Source organism: Mauremys reevesii, linkage group 2 (assembly GCF_016161935.1).
Source record: "Mauremys reevesii isolate NIE-2019 linkage group 2, ASM1616193v1, whole genome shotgun sequence".
Taxonomy (NCBI): Eukaryota; Metazoa; Chordata; order Testudines; family Geoemydidae; genus Mauremys; species Mauremys reevesii.
Window position 1 is genome coordinate 86,600,509 of NC_052624.1, and position 25,202 is coordinate 86,625,710.

The 25,202-nt window shown below is 38.6% G+C and overlaps 1 protein-coding gene across 7 annotated transcripts in view; it reads left to right on the forward strand.

The window, feature by feature from the left end:
- The window catches only part of GOLGA4 (golgin A4), a 115,577-nt gene extending 94,948 nt beyond the window's left edge, over positions 1-20,629 (forward strand). For 4 of the 7 annotated variants that reach the window (XM_039522761.1, XM_039522767.1, XM_039522764.1 and 1 more), the window contains 7 exons: positions 274-294; positions 512-580; positions 1,341-1,416; positions 7,813-7,916; positions 15,656-15,742; positions 17,802-17,865; positions 19,917-20,629. In XM_039522761.1, coding sequence (XP_039378695.1) covers positions 274-294; positions 512-580; positions 1,341-1,416; positions 7,813-7,916; positions 15,656-15,742; positions 17,802-17,831 — 387 coding nt within the window. In that variant the 3' untranslated portion in view covers positions 17,832-17,865; positions 19,917-20,629. The remainder of the gene's footprint in view (positions 1-273; positions 295-511; positions 581-1,340; positions 1,417-7,812; positions 7,917-15,655; positions 15,743-17,801; positions 17,866-19,916) is intronic. The other 3 variants (XM_039522763.1, XM_039522768.1, XM_039522762.1) reach the window with 2 other exon arrangements.
- Positions 20,630-25,202: the final 4,573 nt, after the last annotated feature.

Genomic DNA, 25,202 nt, shown 5'->3' on the forward strand with positions numbered 1-25,202 from the left:
TTACAGGATTTTATTTTTAAATTTGAGTATATACGTAATTTTGTGATTTTTGATCCTTATTACTGTCATCAGTCACAAACACAAATTAGGTGGCTGATTAATCCTTAATCCTTAATGGACTGCTACTATCTCTTAAGGTCTGTGCATTCTTGTCCAGTGTAATTCTCCATTCTGGCATGAATTCTTTTAGAAAGATATTGTGGTAGTTTTATATTTTATATCAAAAGATGCAAATGAAAAACATTGTGTTTAATTGTGTCTTTTTTGTTCTAGGTAACAATAACAGAGCTTCAGGTAAGGTTTGAATTTAATTGCTTCATTGTGCTATCTGCATGTTTATATTGTGCTCCTCAGTGGCCTGTAATTAGAAGTGGTGTTTTTAGGATTGCATATATTAACTGATGAAAGGGGGAAAAAAGGTTAACAAGAAAAAAATGTACTTGCAATTCAAAAATGTGCAGTGTATGTACAATACTCGATTGATGAATCCCATATGTGGCTTTTCTTTCAGATACAGCTAGCACAGAAGACAACTCTTGTCAATGATTCAAAGTTGAAAGAGCAGGAGTTCATAGAGCAGGTAGGGGTCTTGTTTGAATAAGAAGAAATAGTGTTCATAAAGTCATAGAGTTTAAGCCCAGAAGGGACCACGAGATCATCCAGTCTGACCTCCTGTACATTACAGGCTAGCACCAGCGCCACACATGCACTAAACGCAACAACCCAAATTAAACCGTTGTATTACAGCCTGCAGCAGGCTAAACTATTATGCGCCCCAGGCAGACAGTAGTGGGGACTGCGGTGCACCACTGCTTGAGGCTCCTGCAGTGGCAGGGAATTGATTAAATAAGAACTCGGATAAGTCTGGCAAGTGATCCACACACAGTGCATCAGAGAAGGGTAAACCCCACACCCCTCCAAAGTCACTGCCAATCTGACCTGGGAAAAATTCCTTCCCGACCCCACATATGTACCCTGAGCAGGAACCAGTCAGATAAACATTTGAGAGGGAATGCTTGGAAGAACCTCGGAGTACTGGCCCACCCCATCTAGTGTCCCATCTCAAGCCATGGCAATTTATTCTTTTTTTCCCTCCCACAGTAGAGCTAAATGCTGTTTAACAGCTAGCCTTAAAATGTAATTTTCATATTTTTGTACTCTTTAACCTCTGAATAGTCCCATATGGAAACAGTTTTTAGTGTTTTCTTTCTATACAAACAAAAAAAGCATCCCGCTTACATGGGTGGTTGAGATGTTCATGTTGCATATCTGAAAGCCATTTCAGTTATGTTTAATTTTAATTGTTTATATTCATCATTTGTCCTTTTGTGACTGTTTAGATTCATATACTGAAAGACCAGTTGAAAAATTATGAGAAAAACGTGTATGTCACAGCTGTTGGATCACCATACAGAGGTAAGGAAAACTTATTTCCCCACATAGTAAATAAAACAGTCCTTTAAAGGAAATGGTCACACATCACATAGTTTGAAAATGTTATATTAATTTTTTTGTCTAATGTGACATTCAGTAACTGCATAATGGCTGTGCAAGATCCTGTGAGATTTACTATGGAATCTTGCTTATATTTTGTCCTATTAGAGCTTAATAGAGCTGTCACATGATTCCATGAACATTTTGTGATAGTTATATTTATTGTGTCACCACTATAAGAGCTTTGTAACCTTTCTACCAGAGCTTTTGAGAGCTTTATTTCTCTCTACAGTCAGGAATAAACAGAACAAAAAAGCACAGCAATCAGTGAAATACACAAAGCTGAAAGTATGTGATTGTAAATCTATGGTCTGATTATGGGGTGGCATTTTATTATGTAGCCCTATACACACGCATGATGCAGTGCACTCAGTAAACCATAGCCGTGCCTCAGGAATCTCGTAGGTTACTTTGGACAGATAAAATACTGTGGTTAACAGGTAAATATCTGTTGTTTTGAATGAATATGGTGCATGTCTTTGTGTTTGTGTTGTTAATTACTATGAGGTTGTTAAAGTAACCAAGCAGGAAAGGTAAAATAATGGTCTAGGATGGAGCATCCCAACTAATACTGACATTTAATAGCCAGGTTTATAGTGGTAAAGAGGTGACTGTTTGGCCCCAGCCAGGTGACAGCTATTTTGCCAAGGCTGAGAAGAGAGATCAGAAGGAACACAAAAATGTTAGAGGTCCCTAGGTCTAGAAAAGGGTGGGGATTGGATAGCCAGAGACTGCCAAGGAGTGTCAGTGAGGGCTGAAGTTTGGCAAGAAAAACATATTGACAGAGAGACATGGAGACTATAGCAAGCAGACTGGGTTTCCCAAGAGAGACCTGGGATTAGGCTGGACCTACCTGAACTATGGATAGAGAGGTTAAGTTTAGGTAAGGCCATGTGTTAACCTGTTTTCCTAAATGCTGTGTTCCTTTTGGTAATTAAATGCTACTTTATTTTGAAGAAGCTGGTTCTGAGTCACTTTAGTTAGCTGCTGTCACAGGCTTCTGGAGAAAAAGGCTTATAGGTGCCAAACACAGTTGGGCCTCTTTGAGTAACACAGTTGGTAAAGAGGGGAGCTGCAGCCCAGAGCTCTAATAATAGAACCGTCATAAAGTGTAGGAAGCCAAGGCTGTCACCTGACGGATGCACTCAAGACTAGTAGGGGTCTTAAAAAACTCAGTAACCATGACAAAGACAAAGAAAAGGTCAGGAGAGTGAGAGCAAATGGGGAACAGTAACTAAAGGCTAAACAAAAGAAGAAAAGGAGAATTTTTAGAGGAATGACTCTTCCCAAGAAATGAGGTGGTATGAAAAAGTTCAGTACCTAGCACTTTCTCGAGTGTGTGAGAAGTAATAGTCACATCCTGTTCAGGAATACTAGAGACTTAAATTTTGCCCATTTTTATGCTTTCTAAGGCCAAGTGCTGAAATATGGGTGGTAGGAGATCTGTGTCAAGCCTTGAGAGTAGAGGCAAGAAGTTTGAATTTCTTGCAGAAGGCATGCCAGTAAAAAAGACTTGCAGGGAGTGATATGATCAAAGTCAGGAGAAGAGGAGAACCACCATTAGATAATTGAATATGTTCCATCATTTTCCATAAAATGTTTTCTTTATTTAAAAAACATTGAAAATAATTCAAAGAATTGTCAAACTCAGCTGTGCTAGCTAAACTATATTGGTGACATAATGAGAAAAATATACTAAACTTTGTTTCATGTGGATGAGCTAATGAAGCCATGCTACAGCATGGCTCATACGTTCTATTATAAAAAAAAAAGCATCCTTCAGATTAGATTTTAAATAGTTACACTGATTTTGTGATAACGCGGTGGCCCTTTCCTGCATCAAAATTTAAGAACAAACACAAGGCTAGAAGTATAAATTAATATACTTCAGCATTCTTTTGTCCTAATATGAGTAATGATTGTTGTGATAAACATCTTGTTCTTCGCATTGGCTGCTTCCTTTTGGATTTTTTTGGATTTGTTTTAAAATTAAAAAAAAACAACTCCTTACAATTAAATTGGAAGTAATACTAAAAATACACACTTATTTTTTATACATCTGAAGTAATTAGCTTTTTGGAAAGTTGTAAAATATATTTTCACATTTTGGGTAAATGCACAACTGTTTGTGGGTTTCCTGAGAGCTGCTCATTAAACTTGGATATGTAATTACACAAGAATGATTATTCTTCAAGAATGTAGTTTTTTTTCTTTTGTCCTAGATACAGAGATCAATGATTTCTAGTGGGTACACTTTGTGGAAGTTGCTCCTTTCCTTGTAGATCTATGAAGCTAATTTTTCTGAAATGTCCATTCTGTCGAGCATTTGGGAAAGTGCTGAAAAAAGTTAAGAAACAAGCTGAATAAGAGTGGCATTTCCAAAGGAAGACCTTGCTTGTGTCTAGAATTAGGTCTAGTCTAAGCACACCTTTGTTATTACTATATCGGATTAGAAATTGATATAGTTAAAGCAACAAAACATCCAAACTTGGATGCAAGTTTGCTGGTGTAAAAGTGCTTATATTGATACATCTTAGTTAGACTAATCCTCAGTCTTCAATACATTATAGTTTTATTTTCTAGTCTTTTATCTATCTTGGTATAGATTTTTGTTATACTCGTTTCCCTTAAATCTTTCTATATCTAGATTTTAAAGATTTACTGATTAGTAGATGAAGTTTGTAACACAATGTGAACCCCAACATGGTGTAAAAAGATATCGTACTTCGAACATACTTGATTTTAATGGGGATTATACCAGTATGGCATAAACTGTGATAAACATACATAACTGATAATTGTGTTACTCTAATTTAATGGATTTTGCTGTTGTACATTTTGGATTCACTCCAAATGAAGTAATTTAAAAATGCTGAGTCAGATTAATACAGATGATGGTGCTGGAAATCACAAGAGGCACAATCCAGAGAATCTGGCACATATCTTTCCTTTCATTATAAGTAACTTGCTCTGTAATTGATTAAAGCCAGGAAACTATTACATTGGAGAAGAAAAGTACTCTAAGTAGAAAGCAAATTTTGAGTAGAGAAGGAATATGAAAATACTGCCAATGCATGTAACAACACTGAGATTGAGAACTTCTACCACTAATGCAACAACTTAAACTTGAGTTGGGAAATATCTGAAAGCAAAGTGATTTATAGGTGTAGACAGGAATATTTTATATCTGTAATGAGAAGATGAAGATGCTGCCAACATATAAGGTCTGCAGTTGATTCTAAATACAGACCAATAGGATGTGGGTAAAGTGATCTCCCTGAGGCTCCAGTAAAAACCAAAGCCTGTAGGTCTGGTGACACTTAAACAGTAGTTGAGCAGTTAGTCACTATACTATTTCTAATCAGGGGAGAAGCTTTCATCTTTTGGATAGAGAATTTTGACAGATCTACAGTGAAGGGAAACCACGGAACAGCTGTTTTAAATAAAGACTTCTTTTTAATTCTGATCACTATTTTGAGTTGCTAAAAATGGTTTCCTTATTCCTTATGGATGGTGAGCATATGGAAAATGAAAGTATAGTAATCTTATGAGGAGTTCATAGGTGACCATGTGTACACAATTAATAAATTTGGACTAAGAAAGTTATCACCCATCTGCCACTCTCCAGTGGCTTTTGCCACACTCCTCTTCTGCATCACAACATATGCCATCAACCCTCTCTTCCCCCCGCTCCATTTTCCCCTTCTTGGCTACTGTTGCCCCTCTACACTTCCAACCAGCTGTACCTGCTCCTCTTCTCTTCTCCACCCAATCTTCCCCCACTTCTTCCGTCAGCATAAATGTAGCTCCTACATCCGTATCTTTCTCCTCACCTCTGGTGACATGTGCCTCAGCCCTCCCCTATCCCCACCTCCCATCACATCTGCCCTCTCTCACCACCATTCCTAATCTCATACCCATCTCCATGTCTGCCCCCCAGCACCTTTCCCTTCTTTTGCTGTCTCTGGAACACCTACTCCATATCTAAAAAGATCTGTGATCTTCTTCATATCTTGCTGCCTCCCACTCCTGGCTCTCACAGATCTCTTCATCTGACACTGCTTCTGCAGCTGCCCTATCTTACAGTGTTACTGCCCTGGATCAGACCATGACTGGGGTTATTGGGCTTTTCTTCCAGTCTAGCTGCTTCGACCCTCTCCCCGCTTTTCTCTTCCCACTCTTTCAAACATCACTGCATCAGACTCTTCTCTCCTTTTCCCCCTCCATGTCGCTTTCATCTACTGTCCACTCCTCCCGATCAGCCTTCCTTTGATTTTGACTTCAAGTTCTCTCTTAGTCTACTCACAGTCTCCAGCGCTCATCCTCTGTGACTTCATTTTTCATGTGGAGGACCCCTCTGACTTTTTAGCTGCACATTTGCTCACCCTCACCTCGTCAGCCTACCTGCAGCCTGGTTCAACTCTTTAAAAACAGGAGATATATTCTGTCTGCGTCTCAACCACCCCGTCACGCCCACTTCCTCAGCCTGCTCGCTCGCCCTTTTAAATTACACAATTTTATTATATCATCTGTATGAAATAAAACTAGGGCTGTCAAGTGATTAAAAAATTAATTGTGATTAATCATGCTGTTAAACAATAATAGAATACCATTTATTTAAATATTTTTGGATGTTTTCTACATTTTCAAATATTGATTTCAATTACAACACAATACAAAGTGTACAGTGCTCACTTTATATTATTATTTTATTAGAAATATTTTCACTGTAAAAAACAAAATAAATAGTATTTTTCAATTCACCTAATACAAGTACTGTAGTGCAATCTCAGGTGTTCACATCGCATTGTTGTAGCGGTCATTGCAAGATATTTAAGTGCCAGATGCACTAAAGATTCATATGTCCCTTCATGCTTCATACAATTCTCCCCCAAGGAGTTCAACCACGAATTTAATTAACACATTTTTTTAATGAGCGTCATCAGCATGGAAGTATGTCCTCTGGAATGGTGGCTGAAACATGAAGGGGCATACGAATGTTTAGCATATCTGGCATGTAAATACCTTGCAATGCCGGTTACAAAAGTCCCATGCAAACTCCTATTCTCACTTTCTGGTGACATTGTAAATAAGAAGTGGGTAGCATTATCTCCCGTAAATGTAAACAAACTTGTTTGTCTTAGCGATTGGCTGAACAAAAAGTAGGACTGAGTGGTTTTGTAGGCTCTAAAGTTTTGCATTGTTTTATTTTTGAGTGTTTTATGTAAGAAAAAAATCTTCATTTGTAAGTTGCATTAACACGATAAAGAGACAAGTATCAGAGAGGTAGCCGTGTTAGTCTGGTTCTGTAAAAGCAGCAAAGAATCCTGTGGCACCTTATAGACTAACAGACGTTTTGCAGCATGAGCTTTCGTGGGTGAATGCCCACTTTGTCGGCATTCACCCACGAAAGCTCATGCTGCAGAACGTCTGTTAGTCTATAAGGTGCCACAGGATTCTTTGCTGCTTTTACGATACAAGTACTGTAGTGCAATCTCTTTATGAGGTGAACTGAAAAGTACTATTTTTTAAATCATTTTTACAGTGCAAATATTTGTAATAAAAATATAAAGTGAGCACTGCACACTTTGTATTCTGTGTTGTAATTGAAATCAATATATTTGAAAATGTAGAAAAACATCCAAACATATGTAATAAATTTCAATTGGTATTCTATTGTTTAACATTACAATTAAAACTGCAATTAATCGCGATTAATTTTTTAATTCATGATTAATTTTTTTGAGTTAATTGCATGAGTTAACTGTGATTAATTGACAGCCCTAAATAAAATCTTTGCATATAGAGGTCTGATCTTGTGAGATGCTGACTAACCCAACTCCCAGTAAAGTCAGAACTACAAAAGCTTGTTTGAGGCCTTTAAGATTAAGAATCCGAATTAGACTAATTTATTCTGTGTATTTATTCAGATTTTTAAGTAAGCAACTAAACTGGTATAATTTCTTGATTCAGATGAGCTGACACAAGCTTCTGAATTTAATTGGAAGGGAGGAAGGTAGCAGCAGCAATCAAGCAAATTCTGTTTTAAATGTATCTATTGCTATATGTTGGTGTAGAAAAAAGATAAAGGAATGTATTCAAAAAACAACTTGAGAAGTGAATATCTGCTATATAGATGTTCTGGAATATTGTACATTCATTTACAATTAAATTTTAGGCATTTGACATAATTGTTCAGATTAATACAATGTTTCTCTACTTGACTATATTTTATTCCAGTCATTTTCTAAGCAAGAATAATTTTGGATTATACGAGTGACTGTCAGTATAAATATAGTCTTATTTTTGTTTACACAGATGGGAATCTCTGCCATGCTGATGTCTCTCTCTTTGGAGAGCCTACTGAGTTTGAATACTTGCGGAAGGTGCTGTTTGAATATATGATGGGCCGAGAGACAAAGGTATGGAATGCTATATGCTGTGATTTGACATGTGGTTTGGATTATAATTGAATTTCTCACTCTTGCTGTGTAGGATTTGAGCACCATGTATTTGCTATTAATGGAATGCTGTGACGGTAGCAGATAGTGTGTAAAGAATGGGGTTTCAGTCCTGTTCAGAGTTTGAATGATAGATCTTTGTTGTCTTTTTTTTTTTCCTCATGAACCTGATGACTTTGTTTTGACACCAAATTCCAGCAATAACAATTGTATTGAACTATATCTTGTGACTAGTTCTGAAGGTTCAGAAACATCTTCCCAAAAACCCCAAGTATCCTATCTTACTAGGGCCTGTATCTTTTCTGGGTGGTGTTTTTGTTATTTTTTTGATGTATTTTGAGTAATAGAAGAGAATGACTGAAAGCCAAGAGAATGACTGTCAGTGTAGAATGTCAGCTAGTGAAATCCTTTTTCAGTTGGAATTCTAAATAATGAGAATGAGTAGCTATATGTAGAAGTCGGTCTGGTTTGAAAGAGATAATGTCATAATGAGGTTTATCATCTAAGCAAGATATTTGTGTTTATTTAGATGAAAATCTTTCCTTCCTAGGGCAAAATACACCTATCTATAATACTTCCACTCTTCCAGTTACATCTTTCAAATGGGGCTAATGTTAAGCACTACAACTCTCAGTATTTCATTAGAATTCTAAATGAATCGTATTTGTTTTAAAGTTTATTGTTGGATGTAATGGGCATGATTATGACATGTAACAAACAAGCACAGCCTAGCTTTGAGACAGCACCAGACAAAAATTCTGCAATTTTATTAACATGTCTGCATTCAATGAATCTAATTTGAAACATCTCTAGACTAATTTTAATGTTTAAACTATATTTAGTAAGGCTCCATTTCTGTGTTACTGATTAAAACTGTTTCTTGTTAAGTGTCCAAAATATCACTATACTTAAATTGAGACTTTGAAATTGCAAATGTGAGTAGTTTGGTAGTAGTAAAACATTAAAGCTGGGGTTCTCAAACTGGGGAGTCTCAAGGCTATTACATGGGGGGCCATGAGCTGTCAGCCTCCACCCCAAATCCCGCTTTGCCTCCAGAATTTATAATGGTGTTAAATATATAAAAACATGTTTTTAATTTATAAGGGGGGTCACACTCAAAGACTTGCTATGTGAAAGGAGTCACCAGTACAAAAGTTTGAGAACCACTGCATTAAAGCTACGCTTAGTTTCAGCAATCTTTCTAGGAAGAAAAGAAGCCACAGAAGTTGTGGATGTAAAAATGAATAGCCATATATATTGCTTGTGATCTGAAGTAAGAACAACATTCTCATGTGACATGCAATCTGCATTACTATATAGACATTAAAGTAGATTGACATTAAGGGTCTGGCTTCCATCCAGGGCACAAGTTGCTTCATTTAAAAAAAAAAAAAAAAAAAGGGCTTCTGAAAGTTGCATCCTCTCTTAACCAAAGACACAGTTAGAAGCCAATCTTGGAGGTGGTTTTCTAAGATTGTATACATATCCAAAATGAAAATAAATTGCACTGAAATAAAGACAGATGTCTAGCTCTTAAACTTGCTTAAGAAGGTATTATTTGTATTTTAATTGAGAGAGGCATTTTATTCAATTCAAATAAGTGAATGGAGAGAGACATTTTCAAAGGTTTTAAAGATCTGGTAGCTACTTTTAGATTTGATAGGTGATGGGAAATTGTAGAGTCCTTTTAATGCAACTTTTTGCAAGTGTCTGTGCTCTTTCTTTAGTATTCATAGTTATTTAGTTGTCTGTTAGCACCAAAGAATCAAGGTAGCAGGGCTAACAGAACATACACAAAATTTAAAGAAGTGATAAATTTCTGGGACAGCCCATGCTTTCCTCATTAACAATTCAGATCACAGTAGTAATGGGGTTGATTTATTTTATGCGTTTGAAAGCTAATCATGAAAATTATACTGTTAAGGTAAAAATCAAATGAAACCTGACATTCTCATTAAACATAGCAACATTCTAGTTGTCTCCTCCTTGTGCTTCAGAAAGTACAAGTAGTTTGCAAGGAAATCTCATCTACTCAGTTTGCGTCAATCATGAACTCTATGCTGATAAAGATCTCTCTCCCACTCCTGCATGGCTTCCCTCCATCTAAACCCATGTCTCAGCCTGGTTTCTTTCACTGCTGCTTCTGGATGGCTTGCAGGCAATTTAACATGGCCAAGCATTTAATTTTTCTTTCCCTCCAAAATCCACTCCTCACATTTTCTGTTACCATTAATAACATCACATCCTCCCTGTCACCCAGGCTTGCAACCCAGGAATCATCTGTGACTGATCTGCTCTTCATATCAAGCAATATCCAATTCCTACCTCCCTTTCATCTGCAGCATCTCTAAGATCTAATCTTTTATATGTATCCAGACAGCAAAATGTCATCTAGGCCCTAGACATCCCCTATCTTATTTACTGCAACCTTCTTTTCCTCTGATGTGTTTGCCACCTCCATCATTTCCCCATCCCCCAAAATACAATGCAACAGCTAAGTTTTTCTTGGCCTATTGGTATGATCGTGCTCACCCCTTCTTTGAATTTATGCATTGCTTCACATTCAAATTGTGCTTACTTTCATAGCGCTACATAACACCCCTTGCCTACTTAATTAGCCTAGGCTTTTACCACATTGCATCCTACTACCACCTTGCTAATGATACCCAGTGTCCAAATTGCTCACCTTGCTCATAACCACTTATGCACCTTTTGCATATCATCCCTTTATGTGGAATGCCTTCCACTAAGTGGTTTGCCAAGCCACTAGTGAAATCCCACCTTGTGAACACCAACATAGAAATGGATCTTAAGTGAATTATCTAAGACATTTTATTTCATATAAATAAATGTATACATCATATATGTATGCTTAATAATGTGTATTTCATATTTATAAGTACCGTATATACGTGTTCATAAGCCAAATTTTTTTAGTAAAAAAGAGAAGCACCAGAGAAGGGGGTCGGTTTATGAACGGGTATAGAGAGGGGGAGGTGGGACACAGTCCTCCCCCACCCCCCCCCCAACAGAGGGAGCAAGGAGAGGCAGCACAGCCAGCAGAGCCAGAAGGGAAGAGGCGGGGCCAGAATCTGGCCACGCTTCTGGCCATGCTGCTCTCCCCACCAGCCACCGAAGCAGCTGCAGCTCTGGGGCTGGCAGGCTGCAGCCGTGCCGCCCGGCCTAGCCCGCTGGAATATGTTGTGGCCGCGCCGCCTGGTCTCACCTGCCAGAGTAGCCTGTGGCCGCGATGCCCAGCCTGCCAGAGCAGCTCCAGCCAGACCAGAGACATCCTCCCCTGGCCCATCCCACATAAGGTGGAAAGGGATGGGATGGGGAGAGTGTGGGGGTCCCAGGCTAGGGGTGGGGTCACGTGGGGGGTGGTCACAGGGGTTACTCCCCTGACTCCCACCCAGCTTCTCCCCCACAAAAAATTTCCCCACCAGTTGCTGGCCCGGCTCATGAGGGTATACAGCTGGCACGCCAGGACACTTTATTTAGGTTTATCTCCGTGCCTGCGGACGCTCCAGGTAAACAAACCATCTCGGCCCACCAGTGGCTTATCCTGATGCCCGGGAGCCAAAGTTTGCTGACCCCTGAATTATAGGGTCGGCTTATGAATGGGTTATAAAATTTTTCTATTTTTACTTATCCATCTTGGGGGGGGGGGGGCGAGGAGTCAGCTTATAAATGAACCAGCTTATGATCAAATATATACAACACTTGTTCAAAACTACAAAAATAAATTGTTCAGTCGCACTACACACACCTTTGAGTAACCAATGTAATTTAACTGTCTTCCTACCCTACTTAATCTGGTGCCTCCTTACTGTGTCATGTGAAATTACAGTGTACATTTTTCTGGGAACACACCTTGTTAAGTTTATCTGTACTGTGAGATGCATAGCACACTCAGTGGTGAAGTAAAATAATGTTCTCAACCACCATGTGAATAACTGAATTAACCAAAAGAACAAGGAATACTTGTGACACCTTAGGGACTAACAAATTTATTTGGGCATGAAGTGGGTTTTAGCCCATGAAAGCTTATGCCCAAATAAATTTGTTAGTCTCTAAGGTGCCACAAGTGCTCCTGTTCTTTTTGCTGAATTAATCAAGTATACTTATACTGCATCTTTAGGACATTGTGTTGAAGTTTTGTTTGTCAAGCATGGTAAAAGCCCAGTTCTTACAAAAATCTAGAGCAGTTAGTTTTCAAACTTTTTTTCTGGTGACCCAGTTGAAGAAAATTGTTGATGCTCGTGACCCAATGGAGCTGGGGATAAGGGGTTTGGGTTGTGGGAGGGGCTCTGGGCTGGGGCAGGGGGTTGGGGTGAGGGCTGTGGGGTGAGGCCAGGTTCAGAGTATGGGAGGGGGCTCTGGGGTGTGGAGGTGCAAGCTCTGGGGGGGGCAGGGATGAGGGGTTTGGGGTGCAGGAAGGGGCTCTAGGCAAGGGATAGGGGTATGGGCTTACCTCCAGCGGCCCCCAGTCAGCAGCACAGCTGGGGTGCAGAGGCAGGCTTCCCGCCTGTCCTGGCACTGCAGACTGTGCTGCTCCCTGGAAGCAGCCAGCAGCAGGTCCGGCTCCTACACGGAGGCACGCAAGTGGCTCTGCATGACTCTTGCCCACAGACACCAGTCACCCCCCCCCACACACACACCCCAGCTCGCATTGGCTGGGAACCAGCGAATGGAAGTGCGGAGCCGGTGCTCGGGACAGTGCGCAGAGCCCTGTGCCCTCCTCCCCCCCTCACCTAGGAGCCGGACCTGCTGCTGGCCACTTCTGGGGCGCAGCGCAGTGTCAGAACAGGTAGGGACTAACTTGCCTGAGCTGGGCAGCACCGCCAACGGGACTTTTAACGGCCTGGTTGGCGGTGCTGACCAGAGCTGCCGTGACCCAGTGCCTTACATTCCACGACCCACTACTGAGTCGCAACTCACAGTTTGAAAACCACTGATCTAGGGCATTGCTTTTACAGATGCCGAGACTCTCAGTTCCATTATACAATTTGGAGTCTGTTCAAGAGTCAAATTGCCAATCCTTGTGTTTTGTCTGCCTCTGATGTGTGCAGTTCATGTGTTGGTTACATAGGCTGCTTTGCAAATATTGAAATGGAAGGGTGGTCTGTCATAATAATTCCAGATTTTGTTGATTTCCAGCCTATATTTCTGAATTAATTAAATGTATGCAGAGCTCTCAGGGAACCTAGACATATTTTTCGCTGTTACTGGCTTGTACACTTAAGCATAGGAGGTGGATAGCCTTGGCAATCATACTGAATCGTGTAGCAACAAATAGTGAATTGTGTGACAGCATGGGACAGTTATATGCAGCTTTGTGGTGAAATCTGTGGGTTCTGCTTGTGAGCAGCAATATTGTTCAAATTATAGAGTGCCATGATATCTTTAAGAAATATCCATTCATGAAACTGTTTAAGATATTGTCTACTCGTAAGGACATTTGTAAATACTCTACACTCCTTGAAAGAATTGGCAGTAAGTAGGAATGTAAACGATCAGCTCTTTTATTAGAACTTATTACTGTGTATGTGGGTATATGAAAGGTAGGGATTATTATTATGCCTCACCTGTATTTTTCTAGAAAAATATAATCAAGATAATAAAGGCATAATCAGGTAAATACTTTGTAAAGCATATAGTCTTAAATTCCAAAATGCTTGTAAATTTCATTCACATCATTTGAAATCATTTGGACCTGAAATAGTTTTATTTCTAAATCTCCCTTGTGACTGCAAGAACTTGAAGAATTTCAAGGCAATGCTAGTGATAAATTACAAAACATACGTTTTCAAGAAAGAAGGTTTTAAGAATGTTTGTTTGAGTTGGCACATACATATATGTATTTTCATGTAGTATTTGCAATGCATGTATATTTTTTTAACTTACTTGTGCATACCATTGTGTCCTGTTGAAATTAATAGTGAGGGCTTCAGAGGTAGCTGTTCCGTAAGTGTGGGTGTACATTCCGAGTTCATTGCTTTGTGATCTTTCAGTCCTGAGTGGTGAATGAGGGGTTTGACAAGAGAAATTAGAAAAGTTTGGTGCAGATTTGTGTTATCAGAGTCTTTCAGCAGTTCTCAAACTGGGTTGGGACCCCAAAGTGGGCCATGACCCTGTTTTAATGGGCTTGCCAAGACTGGCATTAAACTTACTGGGGCCTGAGCCAAAGCTGAAGCCCGAGCCCCACTGCCCAGGGCCAAAGCCCAAGGGCTTCAGCTGTGAGTAGCAGGGCTCAGGTTACAAGCCCTCCCCCTGGGGCTTCAGCTTTGGGCCACCACCCAGGGCAGTGTAGCTCAGGCTTTGGCCGCTCTGCCCAGAGTGGCGGGGCTGGGCGGGCTCAGGCTTTGGCCCCCCCTCCTGGGGTCATGTAGTAATTTTTGTTGTCAGAAGGGGGTTGTGGTGCAATGAAGTTTGAGAGCCTCTAAGTTTGAATCATGAACAGTAAATAGCTTAAATTAAGCTGATTGAACAGAACAGTTAGCAAGGGGAATTCTTTCAGCTTTATAGCCAGGTAGAAGCTATAGCTAAATATACATGAGATGAATTAATCTGGACTACCCTTTCACCTTTATGATGGTTGTGGTCAATTCTGTCCTCCACTTGCTTCCTTATTGTTCCTGCTGTCTCCTCTTCACTCAGTGATCTGTGCGGAGCTGGTGGGAAACAATAGCAGTAGATGGGCAGCAATCTTGTCACCATTGCATTGCGTGAGAGCTGCAAGTATGACTCTTATAGCACGTTCTGTTAGAGCTGTACCTACAGCTATTGCAGCATGTGGGAAAGCACCTGACATTTCCTGCGCAAACACTCGACCACCTATATTCATCCATGTTACTGCGACTTCTTCCCCCTTACCTTCTGTTGTTGCTGACCAAAATGAAAATGGAAGCGTTGGTCCTGTTTCAGGTGGGAGTATGTTGGTGGCTAAAACATTCAAATGAGAGTTGTAATCCTGGCTCTACCACCTACTGTGTAACTATTGATATGACATTTTCTGTTTTGTTTTCCACATACAAAATAGAGGTAATTCTTACCTACCTCATACACATGTCATTATAGGCTAAATTAACAATAATAATAATGCATTCTACTTATGACTCCTTTCATAAGAGGATGTCAGAGCATTTTGCTGTATCAGTGCAACATACTACACACCTGCCAATAATGTTTCCACAAATGAAGTTCTGCAGTTAATCTTGGAACCTGCTTGTGCAGTAGCTTATTTGTCTGGATTTGTTTTACAAGATGTCAGGCTGATGTGAATGCAGTTTAGCTGTACAGCATTATTTAATGTGACTAAAAAAATGTATCTTGTAGTGACATAGAGATTAGATTGTTTATAGGAAGAAATCTCAGGAGGGGTTGAATCTTTTGCAACAGTAGTCAGTGGCCCCACTTTATGAAAGAGGTTAATGTGTTTGAGTTTTGTGCTCACTATAGAGCTTGTATTGTTGTATGGTGGCAGCAGTTTGTGATAATATAAACTGAAGAGTCTTCCATAAAATTCACATAACATGCCATCTATCAAGCAAATGAGATGTGAAACTAATGTGCATGTCTGACTCTTTTTGCAATGGCTTCCATTGACATTACTCAAAACATACATAACTTTGATAAATGAATAAGTTTGTAACTGTTAAACAGCAGTTACTTACAGACCATTAACTTTTTTTCTTTAGACAATGGCGAAGGTGATAACCACAGTGCTGAAGTTCCCAGCTGACCAAACTCAGAAGATCTTAGAACGAGAAGATGCTCGACCATTGGTAAGGCTTATAAGTAGACTGGATATATGAACATGGGCTGCTAGACATAGATGGGTGAAACTTGGTCGTTTAACATCTCTCCCTTCCTCAGGAGAATTTCCCATTGTAGAAGTAGGCTTGAGTTTATGACAAAAGAAAAACCTAAGGGCTTTGGCTCCACTAATATGTCCCATATGTCTAATACTGGAGCAGCTCCACTGGTGGTAGTGACAATGGGAGCACTGTAGCCAATGTGCAGGCATTTTTGCCACTCTGCCATCGATCCTTACTAAAAGCAAAAATGGTAACAACTCCTGAGCCTACTTGGCTTTGCTTAGTGTGTACAATAGCAGTTCTGCTGATAGAGCTTTCCCCTAGAACAACAGAGGGAAAAAGTGCTGAATATAGCCAGTATAGCTGCATCCTTGATGTAGAGCAGAATGCCTTTTTAAAATTGACAATAAATATTGAAAGCCTGCTCAGCTCTCCCAACATTGGATACATCATGCGAGCATAGAGAAGTCTAGATTTTGGGAGGGACAGAAAGGAACTCATACTATACTAGTGTCTTTAATAGTTCCTCAGTGCTAGATTTTCAGTTATTTAGGGAATTGAGGGGTGCTTTGCTTGACAAAAAGATTTCCAAGTAGATGAATTGCAAGACCAGGAGCAGAGTACTTTATGCTCTCAGGGAAGCAAGATACCGTGCTAATCAGAAAAAGCACTCTTTGCCCGATCACTATTTTATAAGTGTAAAAGGCATTTTATTGATTGAAAGGCTGTGAAACACAATATCTGAACTCAGTAGGATCATTCCTGTTTTTGTGGGGCAGTAAAATAAAATAGTTAAGAGCTTATTGTAGGTTGTACTTCCCCTGTTGGTCTTGTTTCTTCTCTCCTTCCCTCCTTACTGGTCTTGGCTATCTCTGATCATTTTAGAGGCCGATAAGATTATTATTTTAGGTAGTTGTATGTTTCACTTTACGAAATCACACAAACACTTTGATATCTTTGAAGCAAACTTTAAAAAAATCTTCAGTTACTGTTAACATAGAGTTGAACACAACAAGCAAAATTATAGGTTTTTGTTAGAAGGGGTGTTGCAGGTATTTTGTTTGAAGGAAACTATACTGTAAAAGCAACATTGGTATTGATAAGTATTCTACTCCAGTCCAGGCTCTTGGCCAGTCCATCCCAATCTCCAAATATTTATTTAAACTCGTAAAACAAAAAGAGTGTAACCTCCTGTCCCAGCTAAGCAGTCCTTGCTCTGAAAGTAGCTGCACCCTGTTCTCTGAAATCATTAGACAATGCTTGTCTTCAAAGGTAACTTAATCAGATATCAAAAGAAATAACTATTACCTTTTTAGCCACCTCCCAAGCCTTCAAAATTAAACATTTCTAACCAGTTTGTTGTTCTTTTTATTAGCTTATTACTCTGCCTGGAGTAGCACCTATTTAGATGTTTACTAAACTTTTTGATGTACTTGTGTGTAAGAGATAAACAGATTTAGGCTGCTGGGATTAGACTAAACTATCCAAGCATATTATATTAATAATTGGTTGATGTAGGGCTTCTCCCTATTTCATAATAGAGTGATGGTGGTATTTGAAAAACATTTATTAAACACTTAAATTTGCTTTCTAGTGGTATAAATTGTCTAAATTAGAGCATAAATGTACATTTTTTAAACAAGTCAAGAATGCTTTGATTAGTCTGATAAGAAAAAAATCTGATATTCCTATTAACTTTTGCCTGAAATATTTACTGATTATAAAAGTATAAATTGTCAACTGTAGTAAGTTAAGGATACTTGTCAGTTTTATTTATCATTTTAGTGCCCAATCTTTCCCTTACCTATACGATGTGCATGTATCTAAGAATTTCTCTTGAAAGTTTAAAAACAAATCACAGATAAATTGGCTTGGGATATTGACATTGGTACATCAGTATTTACTTCAGAGTGTTGTTTCTGTCTAATCCTCTCAGCCTCATATGTAAGCAAACAATGTCCACTGAGCTCAAATTTGTGCTATTAATAAAATATTCCAATAAGGTGTTTTCTTCCTGGCTTTGTAGTTTACCTCACCTCGCAGTGGTATCTTCTGAATATTCCATCAGTCTGTGCTTAGTTAGCATGTGGGTGAGTGAAGCCTAATATGTGTATTGTGCTTTATTTGAAGGTCAAATCTACAGCATGCAATTAATTATCCCTCTGCTAGATTTTTCTTTCTCTCCTCCCTGGTTTTGTTCATAATTACTGAATACTGTTTATCTTATTTTGCTTTACAAAGCTAAGTTTTTAAGAAGTAAGCCTAAATTTCAAGATTAATATATTTTCTGCTCTGAGGACAGTTTGCATCTTTTCAAATACTGATTCAGAGCTGTACAAACCTCAGATATGTCAAAAGGGATAGAAAAAGATTCTTAATCAAATAGCCTGTAATACAAAATATATTTAACTTGGCTTTATTCTATTTGTGCTTTTATCATTTTCTGGGCTTCTTATTTGAATAAGCAAATAGGTAAGTCAAAATACTGGAATATGCTCACTTACTTTCGTTCTTAAAATGGATCCTAATGCCATATAAAAATCAAAAGGGGTCCTAATTTAATAAAATACTTAAGATGAAATATTGCATACGTGGGCCCTGATCCAGTAAGGCACTTATTAGACTTCAAACCTACTTAAAGTTCAGCACATGCTTTAGTATTTTGCTGCTTCAGGGCCATGGATTGGTGGTAACAAGACCACAAAGCAGAGAGAGGGAGGAAAGTCCTTTTTGATTGGGGACGTCACAGTATTTGTTATTACACAATTTGTTACAAATTAGTTTGGCTTCATTAATGAACCTGTGCACAAATAACTCTAGTGTTAGAGACCAAGTGGCTGGGTTGGCTTACAATGAAAAGACTGCATCAGACCACTTAAGGTAAAAATTAAAACAATAATGATCCACAGTAATAGGACATGGAAGTAAATAGTCACAACATTCTACATAATCTAATGTAATTAGCACGCTGATTTAAAATGTATAATATTTCAAAACAAATTCTATGGGACATGTTGAGCTTGCCTTAATTTTTTTTTCTCCTTTAAAACTAAAACCAGACAAAACTTGCAAAATATATCTGAGTTCTATAAAGAGGGAAGTCTGTTCCTCTCTACCAATCCTTAAAGTTTCTGCTCTTATCCTTATTTCATACTCTCTTAAATGTTGCATTCTAAGCCCAATATTTGGAATGTCTGTCTGTCCTCTGGTCCTTACTTTTCTGGGATATTAGCGTCAACTGACTTTTCCTTTGCTATGGCTGAAAATGGTTGAAGTGTCAGTAGCAACAAGGTAAAACGACTTTCAACACCATTATAGAAAGTATGATTGAGATGTAATCCCTGTTACTCTTTCTGTGGCCCTAGTGAAAAAAGGTTTTGTCCTTTCTATCAGTAAAACAGTTTTCAGCATCATTTAGGAGGAGCAAAGAAGGGGCTGGATGCTGACCTTGGTGTCAGCAACAGGTCATTTTGCTACCGTAAATGAGGCCTGTGCATGTAAATCTTGTACAATCTAGTAAAATCTCGTTGTAAGAGTAAATTGTGCTGTCCTCGTTTTTCAAAGCTTTAGTGGATTATGGCACTTTATTGACCTCAGATATGACATTCTTGCCTCCAAGCAACTTGTGATCAAGCTGATGCTGACTGCATTGCAAATGTGAGGTGTACACTTCTTGATTAGATACAAGGGATTTCTGTCCGTGATTGGCCAAGGCAGGAATTGTTTTGAGGTGGGGTATTGTTACTTTCCTGTCATTTTAACTAGAGGCCTTGATAGAAAAGAAGGGGGAATAACATTTTGTCTCATTCTAAAATTCAGTTTTGTATTTTACTTAACTAGGCATGATGCTCAGATGCAGTATGTAGTTTCCAGTGAGATCTTACTCTTTTACCCAGCTTCAGTTGTGTTGACTGAAAAATATAGAAATTGAATTACTTGCCCAAGATCACAGAATAAGTCAAGTCATTCAGCCTGACCTCAAATCCAAGCTCTTTCTGTCTCCTATTGCTTTTCTCCAGCAATCAGATTCAATTGCTCTCCTGATTGATTTATTTAAATACGAAAAGTGCTTGTAATTTTCTCTTCACAATGTAACATTCATTTACTTGCCTTTACTTTCTTTTTTCCCCCTCCTCCCTAGTCATGGCTACGACCATCTTGAAGAAATTGTGATAGTAAGGTCTTATGACAATGCTGCTTAGAAATACGTTCATATCTCTCTTCTCCGTTGAGAATGGACAAGAGGAAAAACTATTATTCAGGGTCCCAGATGGAGCAGCAAGACAGAAAAAATCAACACACACTTTGGACCGTGAATATAGTTAAAACTGCCTTGAGAAGAGATGCTAATCAGTGGTTATCTGGTGAGGAGTCTTTTTTCTCCTCATATTGAATACTGTCTTCTATTTTGTGTTAAAGGTTATTTTTTTAAAGGAGAGAAAAAAGACTGTAACCTAGAAAGACTTTGCCGCACTCTTGTATCTCAGTACAGGTTTCACTGGGCGTTTTAAAGAGTTGAACTTAACGGTTTGTATCTTCTATTTATTTTTGATTTCTTGACTGATTGAACTGTGCAATACATTTTTGGGTGGATAGCAGTTAGTGGGTGATTCCTGGTGAATTAGGCCATTTCTTTGAATATTTTCTTCCAATTTGATCTTTTGATTGTTTGCTAAAAGCTATTTCTTTAAGCTTTTGCTTACAATAAATCCAAATTTTAGTACCTCATTTATTTACTCTTAGCTTTTGTACCTATATTTTCTGGAGAAGAAATACACTACTGTAAATTGTAAATAATTAATACATAACTGTATCATATGCTGATCTGTGACTGGCAATGCTAATCTGGCAGGAGCTGAGATGAAATAAAGTTTTATTTACTATATAGTTTTGGAATTACGTGTATTTTTTTTATATTATACATATTTTTGTAATGAGGAGCATCTTTGTACTTGACCACCGAAAAGACCATAAGGCAACATTTGCTTGGAATGTTTACAATCTAAGGCCATGATCCTGCGAAGACTCACTTAACTTCAGGCATGTAAGTAGTTAATGGGGCCACTCCAGTGCATAAGCCTTTGGAGGATCATAGCCTCAATGACAGACATAGAAAACATGATGAACTGGAAAGCGAGGGAGTCACTTGATATATTTTGTTCTACCCATATGGTTATTGGAATGCAAAAAGGATCTTGATCCTCTAAACCCTCATCCAAGTATCCCCATATGGGTAAAGATCAATTGTCCTCTATTTATAGGGGTATCAGGCACAGTACTGTAGATCCGGATGAAGGAGAAATTTACACCCCCACCTCCCTATCCCAAGTGTTTATAGTTGTGGGACTAATTCTCATCTGTACTCTGCCAATTAGTTTCTCTCTGCCAGGATTACCTCTAACATTCCATGCATGTAGGTATCTTCAGATTTTTATTTGTTTTTTAGCTCACCACCATTATAAGATATATACCATTTTACTTGCTAGAGCAGTATTTGCACCATGGCCAAAGATGGGTCACTCCTCAGTCCTGTACCAACAATGGGTAAGAGCTGATTGCTTGTGATCCATCAAGACTACCAAAAAAAACCCACTATACTTTAAACCATACTTGACAGCTGCCATGTAGAACGCCACCAATACAAGATGCACTTTGGAAGCCCTGTTAGACTGACATATTAGACCTTATATAAGGAAAAGTTATTTTCTAAAAACTTCGTTTTTTACTTTCCCTTCAAGGCTTCTATAGCCGGACACACAGTAATTAAAGAATTCTGATTTTACACATAGAGTAAACCAATCATTTTGTATACCGCCTAAAACATTTCTAAAATATTTCTGTAAAACACATCATACAGCACCTACCACTATGGGTCCTGGTCCGTGGCTAGGGCTCCTTGGCACTACCATAATAGAAATAACATACAGAATAAATGATGGGGTAGAAGGAGGATTTTAATGGCATCAGTTTGGGGTGGTCTTGTAGCTTCATTGTTCATGAGTCATGCGGAAAATATGTAATTCTCACGCACGTGGGTGGGACACAGTGCATGCTTTCCAACATAAACAACATAGTGCAGTAGTTTAGAAGAGAAAATGAAAAGTGGCTTTTTTCATCTTGGGGGCATTTTTGTAGGGCAGAATGTAATTATCCACAGTTGGAATTAAGCCAAAATCCTTTGAATATTAAATAATTATGTGGGAAAACACTATGAGATCTTTAATGACCTCAAGTGGTCAGAGGACCTGTTTTAATCTCATCTGAGGCCTGGGCTACACTGGAGGTGGGGCATGTTTCGAACTAAGATATGCAACTTCAGCTATGCATCTGAGGATTCTTATTCAACTAAAGAAATCGATGGCAAAATGTTTGCAGGTAGAAGGAGACCCTGTTATGCGGTGTTTAGTTGCAAGAAAAATGTACTTTGCATTCAGTTCATCTTCAAAATTTTGTACCCTAGTGCAATTAGGAAAACAGCAGAGATCATTCCATAATGTTCAGTATTATACATGCTTAGATAGCTAGTGGTGTCCAGAAGAGATCTTGAATCCTTCTCTCTTGATCCTGAACAATCAAACATGATATGAATAGAAGAGCATTTCCATGTTGCTTGCTGTGGTAAATCTCTGATACTCAAACACCCAAAGTCAAATATTTCCAACTCTTCTGTTACCAATAGACTTTCTGACTACACTGCTGCTTCCCTTTGTTCTTTGAGTTTTTTCCCTCTTTGACTGTATAAGGTACGCTTGATACTTTCTCACAGAAATATTCCTTTTAGTAGTTTCTCTTTTAAGAGTCTTTTTTGGCTTTCTCTACTGTATGTTCTGTATTGTGTATCGGAATCTTGTCCTCCAGAATATTGGCTGATGCTCATCAGCAACCTTGAACAGGTTTCAGATTTATACGTGTGGATCTGTACAATGTATGTTCTATTCTTTCTTGGCTGGCCTTCTAGGGGGTTGTATAATTTTGCTATCGATATCATTACAAAAAGTTTAAAATACACAATTCAAGCTTAGGTTTCCATATAAGGTATACATCTTATGCCATGGGAAAATAAATGCATTAACAGCCTATTATCCTGACACTGAAGTTTATAACCACTTGTATTTTCCAGTGTCTTGTCTCATTCTTCACCATCTGGACATTTTTCAGGAGGCTTTGATCACATTTCCCCCCCACCCTCGCTTTCTCACAAGATACTACATCAGGGCAGTTATTTGTCAACCGTGACTCGAGTGCAATGAACTGAACTGAAATTGATAGTCAATATACAATTGAAACAACATTACTTCAGCTTGGAGCAAATACATTAATTCTTTTTTTCTAACCTCTGTTGCTATCACATCTTAAGTGATCTTACTTTTTTTAAAATTACATATTACGTATTACATAGTTACCATCCAACTCTCTTAATTATTTACAGAGGAAACAAAAATGCTCCCAAAATTCACCATTTTTGAAAAGCTTAAAAAAAGTTCTATAATTCTTCACTCATCAGACAGCTATTTCTTAACATAATGGTAATAGAAGTGGTGTTCAGCACAAGACTCTGATACAGTTTGAGTTTATAACAAAAGTCAAGAAAATTACTTCCAGAACTTTATAAAAGAATGTATAAACATGGAATTATTTTAGAATTTAAAAAGAAAAATGTATAGGGAGCATGAGTGTGGAAAAAGTGCCTTGAGTGTTTCACCTTAAATGTGGTAGCATTTGTATTTCTTAGAACATACTAAAACACTGCTAGTAATGTCAGTGTAGATATAAATTACCTTGGGATAATGGATGATGGTGGAGAAGGGAGGAAAAGAGTGATGGCTGTGGAAACCAGTAGGGTATGAAGACTTTCCTCTCTGGGTTACAGGTTCTAAACCAGACCAGGTCAGTTGAGACCAAAAATCACTACCTGGCTGTGAAGTATGAAATGAGTTGAAAGTCTCTGTTCAATTTGTACTCAGCTGATGTCCCCATCACAAAAGCCACCACTACACTTACACTCATAACCAACAGGAGGGAGGGGCTAATGATCTCAGCAGAGAGACCAAGACTTGAATGGGCATGGAGACTGAGCTACCTCCATCTCTCTTGTCCTCCCCCTATAGGCTAGGGTTGAAGCATGTTGGCAGGGCTGTTTTGGAGAAGCCTTCACTGTTGGACCAATATCTCTTTGTGGCGACATGACTTTATTCTCAAGTGCTTTTCACAAGCATTTAAATTCACTAAAATAAAAAGGGGGCAAACAGGGCAGCAGATACCATATTTACCACTGGTTATATGTTGGCAGCTTTATTAGCACTAGAAAGGACTTAGCCCTGTGTTATCACATCTAGAATTTCTACCCATTGTCTTCAAGAAAAATAGCTCTTGCATTGAAGGTATTATTCATTGCCCAGCTTTGAACAGAAGCACTTAAAGGTTTTTTTTTTCACTAGGGCCAGGCAGTATATCTTTTACAGAGTAATCAAAACAGTCAAGCAAGCAGCATTTAGAAGCTTATAAAAGTCATTTTCTATGCACCAAAGTTAGCATACATTTATGGTTAAAAACTTGCAGTTAATGACCTGAAGAAATTTTCTGCAGCTTTTTATTGAACTTGCTGATCTTTCTCACATCGATCTGCTGTTTCTGGAATACAATAATTCATGGAGAAGCTGTGCTGAAATTTTAAAATTGAAAAATGAGGATTTGAATGGGGAAGAAATGAATTGGCTAAGTAGGAAGTATGTACAAAGGGAAATAGAAGTCAGGATAAAAGGTTCATATCATGGCTGATCTATAAAGATACTATCCAGAAAAATTTCTTCCCACTCGGACTGAAATATTGCCATGTTGGATCAGACCAGTGGTCTGTCCATTCTAATAGCCTGGCTCTGACAGTGGCTGTTACTAGATGCATCAGTGGAAGGTGCAAGAAATTTTGCAGTGTGCAATTATAAAATAAGCAACCTCTCGGGGAAGATTCCTCCCAATTCCTTCCAGTCTGGTTTATGCCCAGAAGTGCGTTATTAAAAATAATACCGTATCTAATGTTATTGTTGGTACTTTGGTCTGTTTACATGTCTAATCCTCTTTTTGAATCCTACCAAATTCTTGCTGTCGGTGATGTCTTGTGGCAAATTGTTCTGCAGATTAATTATGAAATTAAAATCAAGGACTCTTTCCCCTGCATCTTGATATAAAATTCCTCCTTTCACTTCAGATAGAACTGTCCCTAGGATTTGTGATATCTTACTGAATTAGAGCAATTAAGTAGATGCAGATATTGTTCCTAAGCAAGCACAGGAGGAAGCATACCACCCAGCACAGCATATACAATATCTGCAATAGTATATACTGTCGTTGTGGGTGCTTAGTGAGTCACATGTGTAGTAACATGCCCTTAAAAGAATGGAAGGCATCAGCCCTCCCCATAGTGAAGGCT